Source organism: Lagenorhynchus albirostris, chromosome 20 (assembly GCF_949774975.1).
Source record: "Lagenorhynchus albirostris chromosome 20, mLagAlb1.1, whole genome shotgun sequence".
NCBI classification, from domain to species: Eukaryota; Metazoa; Chordata; class Mammalia; order Artiodactyla; family Delphinidae; genus Lagenorhynchus; species Lagenorhynchus albirostris.
The window spans coordinates 40,976,592-40,989,517 of record NC_083114.1 but is presented as its reverse complement, the minus strand read 5'-3'; the positions used below and the strand labels follow the sequence as shown (position 1 = coordinate 40,989,517).

Genomic DNA, 12,926 nt, shown 5'->3' with positions numbered 1-12,926 from the left:
CACTGATCTTACCTCCTCTGCGTCCTCTGAATGGGTGGAGAGCTGGTCATGCTGAATAATCTCAGCATCCTCCTCTGTCGGTCCGTTGCCCACCCTGATCCCACCAAAGTTGAGAGTTCCCTACACAGATGAACAGAAAGAGTAGAATTTGCCTGGGCTTTAATGTGACATTCTGTGACGTGGGGAAGGGCGATGGTTAGTACATACAAACCTCAGAAAAGCATATATTCTAAGAACAAAAACAAAACCCACTGATCGAACAGCTAAGTAAAACCAAGCCACTGTTCCCATCCCAACTACCACCACCCAGGCCCAGCCCGAACTACATTTAGCACCTCATCCTGATCAGAGGCAACAGGCAGTTCCTGCTGCACCAAGAGACACCAACCTTGCCTCGGCCAACGCCGACTGAGAGTCCTGCTTGCGTGAAAAGCTTAATACGAACAAAGTCTCCTGACAAGCGCAGCTCTATGTGTAAAGAGTTCAATGGCCTAAGTTTTTCTGGAACTAAAGATTAGACTTTCTAAGAGGGAGGAGAGCCAAATGACATGGTGACTGCAACCGAATCTTTTAAGATTTCAACAGGAGACCGAGAGCTCCAGCAACCTCTCCCTGAAACGCACCGGGTCTCTGCCCAGGAACAAAGGACTTCCCAGGTCACAGAAGAAAAAAAACCTTAATGTACGTTAGCTTGTAGCTAGAGAATACTGCCTTAAAACAAAACAAAACCAAACCAAAACAACCCTGACCCTATCCTTCAATGGAGGATTCTGGAGTGTCAACACAGCTCTTCCACAGGCAGGTGGGCGGAGGCTGACTGGCTGCTTGATGCCTCTCACTCCCCAGGCAGTTTTCAGCAGGGTCCCTAGGACCAGGATTTCTAAGTCAACCTGATTTGGAAAAGTTTGGGTTTGCTGAGGCAAAAGGACTTTTTGGGTACGAAAACCAGGCAGAACTGGGGTTAAGTCTGACAGATACCACTTAGTGCTAACCTGCCATAGAGTGAAAAGGAGCTGAAGAAACAGCTCCAAGACCCACTTCATGTGGTTTCTGTCAGGGGAGTCAAACAAGGCAAGAGTTCAAAGACTGCTCTCCTGCAAAATGGCCTCTGAGCAGCAGCACAAAGAATGTGCACGCAGCTTCGGTCAACTGCCCCAAGGTCCCTCCTCGCAGCTTCACCTCTGGCGTGCATCTATGACCACAGCATACGACCATCAACCCTCAGGGTTTGGGCAGATTCTCTCTCTTCTTCTAGCAGTGGTCAGAGAACCAGTTGCATCAGAATCACCTTGAAAGTTGCATTTCATTAAGCAGAGATTCTCAGATACCACCCCCAGAAATTGTAAATTTAGTAGGTCTGGGATGGGGCCTAGAAAATCTGTATTTAAAAAAATATTTCCCCAAGTACAAACTGTATGATCATTTCGAGTGTCTATCAAAATGGAAAAGGCATGTACAGCTCTTTGGTCTCGGCCGCCGACAATGTCATCCAGAATAAGGAAGACCCGGAAACTTAGGGGCCACGTGAGCCACAGCCACGGCCGCATCGGCAAACACCGGAAGCACCCGGGAGGCCACGGTAATGCTGGTGGCATGCATCACCACAGGATCAACTTCGACAAATATCACCCAGGATACTTTGGGAAAGTTGGTATGAGGCATTACCACTTAAAGAGGGACCAGAGCTTCTGCCCAAGCGTCAACCTTGATAAATTGTGGACCTTGGTCAGTGAGCAGACACGGGTAAATGCCGCCAAGAGCAAGACTGGAGCTGCTCCTATCACTGATGTGGTGCGATCGGGTTACTACAAAGTTCTGGGGGAGGGAAAGCTCCCAAAGCAGGCTGTCATCCTGAAGGCCAAATTCTTCAGCAGAAGAGCTGAGGAGAAGATTAAGGGTGTGGGTGGGGCTTGTGTCCTGGTAGCTTGAAGCCACATGGTGGGAGATTCATTAAATGATGACAAGTGAAAAAAAAAAGAAGAAAAGGCACGTGCAAAAAAATGCCTGCACCTTTTGAGACAGCAAGTCCACTGCTGGGAACATCTGTGCCTGGGAAGTTTTATCAAGATACAAAGACAAGGACATTCCCTGTGTTATTTGGAATAGCAAAGAACTGGGAACAACCAACAGAGCCATCAACAAGAGAATGATTACATGATTTAAGCACATCCAACAGAATGTTCTATGGAATGCTAGGCAACTATAAGAGTATCACTACGAAACAATCTCTAAGGACACTAAATTTTAAAAAACCTAATCAAGGGGCAGCAGAGTGCTACAATTTAAAACACAACTGCTAATTTGTGTTTTAAATATATATGTACATACACATATACATATTTCTATCAATAGATGATAGATATATGCTGATATCTGCAGAAAAAATTTTTAAGGCCAACTTCCCCACCTGTTAACAATACTCTGGAGGAGAAGGTGGGGGAGAAGGGCTGGGGATGCGGAGGCTTTCACAGTCAGTACTATCTGCATCTCTAACAAGTGCACCTATTGCTTTGATTTTAGTTTTTAATGTCAGTAGGGGGTTGTCTGGACAATGGCATTACAGGCAATCTTTATGTTCTCCTCCACTTGTCTGTTCTGTCTTAATGCCCTAAGAAACAAATTTAAAGTTCACCAGGTGATTCTGCTGTGTAGGCAGATCTGGGAGCCACTGAAGCGCCTGGCACCTCCAGGTCATGCAAATATTACACCTGACAACCCACAAAAGGTGGACTAAAGGTGCAACACAGGTGCTCTTTCTGCAGCACTTTCTGCACCACACTGGTGACATGAGAGGACTCCAGAGTATCTTGGGATGGATCCCAGGGTCGAGGAGGCAGGCTTTAGGCTTTAAGGCCTAAAGCAGAAAGCCATTTCTGAAGCTTCCCCCAATCAGCAGATGAAGTGAGGGGCAGACAGGTTAAACCTCCCAGCCAGACACGAATAAGTGTCCCTTCAGAACAGAGGGGATGTGAGTTACAGGAAGGGGGATGAGACACACAGCAGCAGAAAGAAGAAAAGAAAATATTAAATTGTGATACACTGCTTACAGACAACCAGGAGGACAGAGAACAGAACAAAAACAGATCAGTGTTCATGTCCTCAGCCCTTGGGGTCAGGAATCTAGGACCCCCGTGGTAGAATGATCATCCGGATGCCTTCGGGCTGCCCTCCAGAAACAGATGTTTGGCCGCTAAAGAACCAGTGCGCCAAGAAGTCCCTCTGAATGTGCAGGTTTCCAGACCAGGGACTTTTAACTTGGATATTATCATAAAAGAGGATGCCAGACTTAAAAGTATCAAGACGGATGCAGCAGAATCACATCTTAAATAAACTAAGACTAGCAGAATGAAGAGCACATGGAAAGAACGCCAATATGTGGACAGTGTGTGCTTTAAGGGTTTTTTTTTTTTCTCTCATTAGAAAGAAGAGAGTAAGTCCCCATTTGAAAATAATTTTAAGCAGCAACATTTAAGTATCTTCTGATCCAAAATATCAGCCTTTTTAGAGTAGTCCTAGAAGGATAATTATAGCAATTTTCTGAGTTAAAATGATCAGGAACACCTAATGAAGGAAACAGTCATCATCTAAATATTTCCTTTATCTAAAGGAGTATGATGCTACTAGAACACAACAGTATATGAGTAATCACTACTGGTGAGATTTAAAAAATATTATATATTCATTACCTAGAATAGATTGGGCTAATTTGATATTAGTGCATTATAAGATTTTGGTCAAGAGATGTTTTAAGGACAAATATTGAAATGCTTAACATTCAAAGTGCTGTTACCGAATCACGAGTTAGTACTGAAAGAAGGAAAGATCAAAACAGAAGATGACTTTGGTTATTACACCAGATGCAGAGTACACACGAGACACATGGCAGGGTGGAGGTCTCAATGAACAGCTGAGGACATGAGGGCTTCTGAGTCTCTCACAAAAAAGTAGACACATATAATCTTCCACTGGAAAGAGAGTAAGTTATAGCTAAAATGGACCAAATGTCCAAGCATCACTCTGAAGCAGAACTTTAAAGTGCAGGGAAATCAATTCAAGAATCACAGAGATGTTCTCACTCCATGCTAAAAAAACCCATCCAATACATGGTCACAAAATACAGACATGAAAGTGGATGAGTCTAAGAGCTGCCCTCTTGGATTAAGATGATGGGGCTTGGAGAGGGTACAACAACCGCCCTGCTTCCATAGACAGGACTGTACTTACATACTGAATGGAAACTTAGTGGACCAATGGTAAAGATGATATCAGAATCTATTCCTAAGAGGTGGAAATCTTTTCTGTCATCCTCTCAATGAGTAACAAGGACATACTTCCCAAGAGCACACATGTCCCATGCTCTTGATATAATTAAAAAGAATTCTGCTGCACTGTTTGCCACCTCTTTAAACAAAACGTGATGGTTTGTTGGTTTTAATTCACTCACTGTTGCAGCCACTGCTGCCTCTAGTCCCTGTTGGCTTGGGGTTGGGTAGACTGGGGCCTCCACAGGTTGCCCCTTCCTGGTAGTGAATGGAAGAAAAGAGGAAGGGAGAAGGAAACAAAGGAGGGAGGGAGTGAAAGGGGAGACGAATGAGGGCACATGGAAGGATGAAGATGGTCAGAAAAGGGAGAAGGCAGGTCTTGTAACTCAGCTGCTCTCCAACAGGAGTAACAATCTAACAGCTGCATGAGTCATGCAACACGATCTTTTGGTCTTTACCAGGCAATATAATAAGTAAGCATTATCACATAGCCAGAAATGGACATCTGGCATCTTAAGTGTGTGTGTGTGTATGTGTGTGTGTGTGTGTGTGTGTGTGTGTGTAATTCAGGTGCACACATACATACATTAAGTAAACACAAGTATGTCTGCTGTTTTCTAAAAATAAAAAAAGTCAATGTGCTTTAAACCACATCTTTCCCCGCCCCGGATGTTTTGGTTGGTGAAAGTATCACGGTCTCACTTTAAAAGAAAATATATCAGTGTCAGCCCTGTGGTTGCCCAGGCAAACCACATGAGTGGGTTCACCTGTCTGCAGCTCTTGCAGCCTTGCTTTGGCTGATGCTGCATCGAGACAGGCCCAGACCTGGATTTTGCTGAGCACAACATGAGCAAAGCGTGAACAGGAGGTAAAAACTTATGACTTGTTCTCACTACCTGGGCTACTCAAAGCTGAATCTGGATGTCTGAGCAGCAATTACATGCTTGGTTTTTTTCATTTCAGCAGGTCTAGTGTTCAAGCTGGGATACAACACAAATGCATTTTAAGAGAATACAGGTTATGCACAACTCATTATATCCAATGAGGAATTGCCTTGATCTTAAAAAAAAGTCTAGTAAACTTTCAGCCATAGAAATACACCCACCAAATGCTTCCTCCTCAAATATTGATGGCGAAGGACCAGTGGTTTAAACAGCAGCATCCAAGGGACACACAGCAGCGCAAGCACTACCAGGAAACACTGAATTCCTTTCTGCAAAGTAAGAAGGACAAGGCACATCACATTAATCAAATGTGCAGTTTCCAACTCCGGCACAAATTCCCTCTAAAATAGTACTTTCCTGCCGATTTATGAATAAATAACCTCAAAATAATTAGCAGATGCTGTGGCAAAGCCCAGGACTGTCCCATAGGATGAGAGTTATAAATTCTACCCTTTCTGCATACAGAAGTTACAGTTCACCCTCCCAAAGGAGGAGGATGGGCTGAATTTAGATTTGGATGTGTGGGCTGATGGGGATTTTTTTTAAGGCTTTTTTTTTTTTTTTTTTTGATGTGGACAATTTTTAAAGTCTTTATTGAATTTGTTACAATATTGCTTCTGTTTTATGTTTTGGTTTTTTGGCCGTGAGGCATGTGAGATCTTAGCTCCCCGACCAGGCATCGAACCCACAACCCCCCTGCGCTGGAAGGCAAAGTCTTAACCACTGGACCACCAGGGAAGTCCCTAAGGCTTTTTCAGGGTCACAGAAACATCTGGCTTCCTGACCTAGGAAAACCACCTAAGACGGTCTACCTCTGGGTTGACGCACCTGTCCAGAATACAGCATCGAATTACCAGAGTCCCCATAGGAAAAGAGGAACATGTTTATGAAATGGATCAGAAGACTTGGTGCTTTCTCAGATGTGTGAGCATCATAGGCTGTCCACTTGTAAAAAATAAGGATAACCAAGTAGCCAAACAAAGAGGTCATGAAGATTATTTCCGGAATAAATCCAAAGTAGATATTCAGTGGCTTCTTGAAATAGCTAAAAAGTAAGAGAGAAAAAAATGTTAAAGGTGAACAGACCCAGGGTCACCCCTATACCAAGTATACTAGATTTTCTACCTAATGCTCCCTCAACTCTATGTATATCATTTGAAGAAGCAAAAGCCAGAAGAACTGGAGGCAACAGAAACAAGCAGGATTAACTATGACTACCAAACTTTTGGACCGTGAACAGCTCCAATACCACCCCTACCAATCTCTCATGAGGAAGAGATAGGAAAATCTGGTACATTCTGAGACCACAGTTTATAAGTTTATGTGAGTTACACATCAAGGGAAAAGAACATAACTCTCGTTTTGATGAAAATTACACGAGGCTTTTTAAAAGATCTTGAGTATGACTGTACATTGTTAAGGGACTAATATTAAGCAAGCTTCATTCAAACAAATGAGATTTTTATAAAAGCATTTCTTTAACACAGAACAGTGTTCTGAGTTATTAATCCCTCCTCAGAGGTGTTATGATTTCTTTAGGCAAAAGCACTGTCTGAACTAAGTGCATTCTTATGATGAAACAGAGTGACTCACGTATGGTTGAAAAGGCTCAGGCTGACTCCAAACATCATGTGGATGATACCAAGGATAACAGACATCTTCATCTTAAAGGAGTTGAGGAAGGTCAGTTTATTGGTAGCAATGTTCCAAATCTGTCACAACCCAAGAAAACAAAAAGGCATTACAAAGAGTTCTCAAATATTCACCTATTCTAAAAAATAGTTGTTTTTTTTTTAATTACGGAAAATGCTAAACATATACATAAGCAGAGAGAATAACATAACAAACTCCCATGTGCCTATGGCCCAGCTTCAACGATTATTTACTGACTCCTTGTCAATCGTGTTCATCATATCCCCAACCCACTCCCCACCTCCACATTATTTTGAGGCAAAGTCCAGATACTATGTCATTTTACTTGTAAATATTTCAGTATGGATCTCTAAAAGGTAAGAACTCATTTTTAAAACATGACCACAATACTGTTATCATACCCCAAAGCATTAACAATGTTTCTGTAATACCCTGGAATCATTAGTATTCAAATTTCCCCAATTGTATCCATACTTTTTAAAATAATTCATTTATTCAAAGTGGGGTCCAGACAAGGTCTATAACAATGATTGCTTGATAAAGCTTTTAAGTCTCTATAGGTTCTCCCTCCAGCTCTCCTTTTTTATTCATTACAAAAGATTTGTTGAAGAAATTGGGACGTTTATCTTGTAGATGCTCCCACAATCTGTATTTTGCTGACTGAAACCCAGTGGTACTGTCCTTCCATCTATTTTTAAACATTAATTGCCTTATGCTTTGTCACCTAAGGCTTGGATGCCTGTAAAATTTTCCTGACAGTTCTGCCTCCACTTGGCCATCAGATTATGTTTCCTAAATCGTGACTCCGAGGCAGTCATTCCCTGTGCTAAAACCTCCCAGAACCCCTACTGTCATCTCTACAATAAAGTGCAAACTCTGTACCCTGATAAGCCAGATCTTCCACCATCTAGCCCAGCATCTTTTTTTCTGAACTGGCCTCCTCATGAAGAGCTCATCCTCGGTGACCTCTAACCTGACAACTTGTGGCTGTTTCTCTCTGCAGCCCCAGTCTTGCAACTCCAACTGCCTGATGGACTTTTATACCCGGGTGTCCCACAGGCACTTTAAACTCAGTATCTACCCTGTAAGCACCAAATGAGATGTCTGAAAAAAGAAACTCTGTAACTACAGAACACTACCTAAATGTGAGATAATATTATTATTAGATTCCAAGTTACTTGAGGGCAGGAGCTGTGTGTTAGAATTACGCGTTTCCCCCAGCAGGCACTATGCCTTGCAGACAATAGGGATTCAGTAAACATCTGTTAAATGCACATATGAAATCTTATTAAATATCTCCAAGCCTTAGTTTCCTCATCTGTATAATACAGATAGCAGTACCTACCTGATAGAATTGTTTGGGCATAAATCTGACATGCTGAGGGCTCAGTACAGTCTCTGAGCTATAGTAAGCATTTCAGCACCATTAATTTCTATAACAATTAAAATAATTAACTTTGTTATCTCCCTACGTCTATGCTTTTGCACACACTTCTCTTCACCTATAACAATCTGAAATATTTTTCAAAGGCCAGATTAATTCCCATTTTTTACAAGAAACTTAATCTTTCTGGTCCATAATGATCTGCTTTTCCTCTGGAATTTTGTAATCCTTACAATCTAACGTTTAGGCTTAAATTCCACACACTCCCCTGCCCCCGCCTCCCCTGTTTAAGCACATAACACAAAAGACTTGATCACACTTTACTTGCCAAGTATTTGAAAAAAAATAAAATTCTGGGATAAGTTTTTGTCTAAGTATGTAAAGATAAGAATGGAAATCTAAAATCCATAGAAAAGAGCTATTTTTCTTTGTTAAAACATCTGCTAAAAATAAAAACCAAACTAAGTTAAACAAAAATAAACTGGGAAGGAGTCTTGAAAATCAATCTTCCCAGAGTCAGTATTATTAGCCACCTCTAAAATAAGGAGTACAGGAAAAATTCCTTGGCTCCCCAAGGCATCTGGATCTCTTGCAGCTTTAAAGTGCTCTGGACAGATACACTGAATTTTCTAAAAATATGTTAACTAAAACCCAATAACTATTTATCTTCATTTTCATTCTCTCACTTCTGGGTTTCAGTTAAAACATTTGGTGTCAGACATATAGAAAAGAAGTGCTCTTACTGGATCGATGCCAAAAGGATATGGTCCACCGAAAACTCCATGGACAGCTGGGTTCAGCTGGAGGACAGGGTTTCCCCGAACCGTCTCTTCCCTACCATGTTAGGAGAAAAGCTGCATTTATTTTTTATTCAAGAGAGGGAAATTACTGGGGTCCAAAAACTGATCCCCAAAGAAACCTTTGATACTATAGCTATTTTGTCTCTTCAGTAGAAGAGGAGGGATTAGCATCAGAGAGTGAGAAGGGATCAGAAATAACAAAAAGAAAAATTAAACACACATACAAGACCAGATAGAGAAATTGGGGAACCCGCTTTTAACTTACAAAAAGAATCAATGTTCCTTAACAATGCTGAACAAATCACAAAGCACTTCCCAGGCTGCAGCATAAATAAGAGGAGACACTACATTCTTTTGGAATAGAGACAGTGTCAACCACTTCCTAAAGAAGTGTTAGTTTACCACTTGTCTGGAAAACCAGAGCTGAACACGAAAGGAATAAGCTTTGACTTTCAGCTTCTTTGCAACTTACGTCCAATTGTATAAAGTAAACATTGGCCGCACACTCCAGGATGACCCGAAGATATTAAGAGACTTGGAAAAGCAATCATTGTAGATGAGGCCCGTGTAGATGGAGAACACACCCATCAGCAGAATAATGTACCGTCCGCTGAACACAGTGCTAAACATCTGGGAGCCAGGAGAAAGAGGTCAATGAAATGTACTCATTAGCTGCAGCTAATGTCGTGACAGTGTTATTTATAATGTACTAGACCCTTCCTCTCACACCACTCTTACCCCATTCTGGGTCAGAGAGCTTGAAGTAAAGACCAAAATACAACGCTAACAAGAAATTTACTTTCACAGCACGTGACCTCTTTAGTGTTAAAATGAAAATAACTTCTCTATTCTCTAAATAGTCTCTATAACTTCTCTATAAATTCATGGATCAAAGATTTCCAGATAATTTTCATAATGAATGCTTGAGAAATTATAAAGTTTCAGACCGACACAGATGTAACTTAAACATTACCTCGTTCTTGAATTAACTAGTGGTCACCAGTGGGGAGAGGTAAGTGGGGAGGGACACGATAGAGGTAGGGGATTAAGAGGTATAAACTATTATGTATAAAATAAATAAGCTACAAGGATATATTGTACAGCACAAGGAATAGAGCCAATATTTTATAATAATTATAAGTGGAGTATAATCTATAAAGGTTTTGAATCACTATTTGTACACCTGAAACTAATATAATATTGCAAATCAACTATATCTCAATAAATAAAAAAATAAAAATATAATAAATACACTTCCATCAATCATATTAGAGGAAAGACTGAATTATCCTTCTGTCTGTACAAAATTATTATAAATGTGTTGCCCTATGAAGAGACAATGATAGTAAGCAGCCAAAGATTATATGAGAAAAATATTAGAAATATGTCAAGAAAATAATAAAATTATCTTATGTTTCTGAGTTTCTATCAAAAACAAACAAAACATTACCTCATTCTCATTCTTCTGGGAGAGGATCCGGCTCTCCCTTAACACCATCCATACAGCAAAAAGGGTCATCAAAATGCCGTGGCCAAAGTCCCCAAACATCACAGCAAACAGGAAAGGGAAAGTGATGATGGTATATGGAGCTATAAAGAAACCAAAGAAGAAAAAAGACCAAGTACAGAAAACCGCAGCAATTCCGAGCATATCACATCCCTCTCCATCATCTAAGATCAATATAAGGTGACTTATTCCCAAGCTGTTGGTCAGAGGGACTCGCAGGGGTAACTTTCACGGCAGGATCTGCACAGCCTCACAAAGCAGCTCTGGTGGCATCCCAGCTACTGCCCGCATTTTCAACAAAGAACCTCACGAGAAATCAAAGTTTTGTCTCTAGGGTGCACCAGTGTGGTTTGTTCTTTGATTCCTTTCTCTCACCCCTGGGACACTGCGCCTGGGGCAGGCCAGCTTTCCTCCCTTGTATAGTAACCAGCTGAAAAAAGCCACTGGGTGAGTGGGAGAAAGCCCAGAACCTGGAGTAAAGCAGGTCCTGCAGAAGGCTCCCACTGAAAATGAACTCTCAGACTCTGGATTTAATCATTAACTCTCTGAACAGAGGAGAAATCTGCCTTGTGCCTAAAATGGTCAACAATTGCTATATTTTCTCTGTCTAACCTGGAACAGGGAAGCTATTTTAAAATATCAATTACCTTGGAGAAAACTTTTTGCTTAAAGCAGTCCCAGCAAATGGTGTGCAAGAGAAAGCCAGGCGCTGTACAGCCGCGAGGGCAAGAGAGGGATCCAATCCATGGAGCTCATTCCTACAAAACTCCTATAAGAGCACCTCCCAAAGGGGTGCCACCCAGCGATAAACCTCACTCCCTGCATCCACACAGGCACCTCCTCACAGGAAATACACAACAGCTGAGGCCTTGACAACATCTTTAGTTTTAAGCCAATTGTGTTCAATTGCATTCAGAGTGAGGCACTGAGAGAAATAACAAAGAATAAAACCTCTAAGAGGGAAAAGATTCAAGCTTTTTTACCTGGATTTATCTCTCGGTAAGTTCCAATTCCATAAGCATCCACTATGTTCTGAAAGCCACATGTGAACTTGTTGGTTTTGTTATAGGTTGGGGGAGTCTGGTTTGTCTGCATCCTGTTCAGGATGGAGGGCACGGTGGAGCCACTGTGTTCCTGGGAAACATAAAGCACATATTTCAGAATCAGGTCACCCTCCTAATTGTGATGGGGGTTACACAGGCATATATATTTATCAAAACTCATCGAACAGTACACATAAAATATGTGTATTTTCTTTTATGTAAATTTTATCTCAAGCTTTCCGGTCTTTGGGGAAACTGGAACTAGCTATAAAATTTACAATGAAAGATTTAAATGAAGTCTCAGGAAAACTATCCTCACCATGAAAAAAAAATAATTCTAAAATATGTAACCAAAGAAAATGTGGTACCTCCTCTGGAGACATCCTTATCTGCCTGTCTACAAGTGTCATTGTTCTCTTCTCCTTTTATGGAGGAAGCAAAGTTATTCTCTGACCTTCTTCCTTCGCCACCTACTCTTAACTCCCTAATCCTTGTGGTCTAGCAGAGCACACTTGGCCAAAGTGGCTGGCTCATCACCGGATCCAAAGGTCTTTTCTCTTATATGCAAGCCCCTGACGCTGGAGAGCTACCTCTTCTGCTTACCAACCATGCCTTTCCTGTCTCTTTGCTGGCTCTTCCTCCCCTGCCTGTAACACTGCAGGGCCCCCAACGTTCTACTATTAGCTCCTTATTTTCTCTCTTGGAGGTCTCACACCCTTCCAACCTCATGCAACCCGTCTCTTTCATGTTGCCCCTTCTTTTGAGAGCCTATCCCATTTTCTGCTTGAGATTTCCATGTGGATTTCTGTCCAACCCCTCAATGTGACTGAAACTGAACTTATCATCTTTCTCAGATCAATAAGTTTCTCTTGCTGAACTTTTACTTCCATCAATGAAACTATTATTCTACCAGCCACCCAGCTTTGATGCCTCAGAAACATTTTTAATTTTTTCTCCTTGTACTTCTCCTGCACATTGCAAAATACCAAATATACCAATTGATACCTCCTTCAGAGTGTCTCACAAATTCATCATTATTTGCTTTTTACTGCAGGGGTCATTATCACTTACTGCTCTGTGTTTACAATTACCTCCTAACTGAACCCCTACTTGTAGACTCTCTCTACTCCCCAGTCCAACCCAGATGCTATCAATGGATTACTCATTTTATTCTATTTATTTGGCCACGCCTCGAGGCATGTGGGATATGGGATCTTAGTTTCCTGACCAGGAAGCAAACCCGGGCCCCCTGCTGTGGAAGCACAGAGTCCTAACCACTGTACCGCCAGGGAAGTCCCTGGATTACTCTTTTAAAACCGTTTTGATCATGTCC

At 41.6% G+C, this 12,926-nt stretch overlaps 2 protein-coding genes across 6 annotated transcripts in view; one reads left to right on the top strand and one right to left on the bottom strand.

The window, feature by feature from the left end:
• The window catches only part of ATP6V0A1 (ATPase H+ transporting V0 subunit a1), a 60,920-nt gene that overhangs the window by 18,396 nt on the left and 29,598 nt on the right, over nucleotides 1–12,926 (bottom strand). For all 5 annotated transcript variants that reach the window (XR_009537822.1, XM_060136144.1, XM_060136141.1 and 2 more), the window contains 8 exons: nucleotides 11,534–11,684; nucleotides 10,494–10,633; nucleotides 9,516–9,673; nucleotides 8,987–9,077; nucleotides 6,800–6,918; nucleotides 6,035–6,251; nucleotides 5,368–5,475; nucleotides 13–120 (listed from right to left, as the gene is read on the bottom strand). Coding sequence is in view for 4 of the 5 variants with exons in the window: in XM_060136144.1 (XP_059992127.1) it covers nucleotides 13–120; nucleotides 5,368–5,475; nucleotides 6,035–6,251; nucleotides 6,800–6,918; nucleotides 8,987–9,077; nucleotides 9,516–9,673; nucleotides 10,494–10,633; nucleotides 11,534–11,684 (1,092 nt within the window). In the remaining variant the exon portion in view is untranslated. The remainder of the gene's footprint in view (nucleotides 1–12; nucleotides 121–5,367; nucleotides 5,476–6,034; nucleotides 6,252–6,799; nucleotides 6,919–8,986; nucleotides 9,078–9,515; nucleotides 9,674–10,493; nucleotides 10,634–11,533; nucleotides 11,685–12,926) is intronic.
• On the top strand, nucleotides 1,483–1,971 carry LOC132512081 (large ribosomal subunit protein uL15-like). The gene has a single exon (XM_060136149.1). The coding sequence runs from the start codon at nucleotides 1,483–1,485 to the stop codon at nucleotides 1,927–1,929; it is 447 nt and encodes a 148-aa protein (XP_059992132.1). The 3' UTR covers nucleotides 1,930–1,971.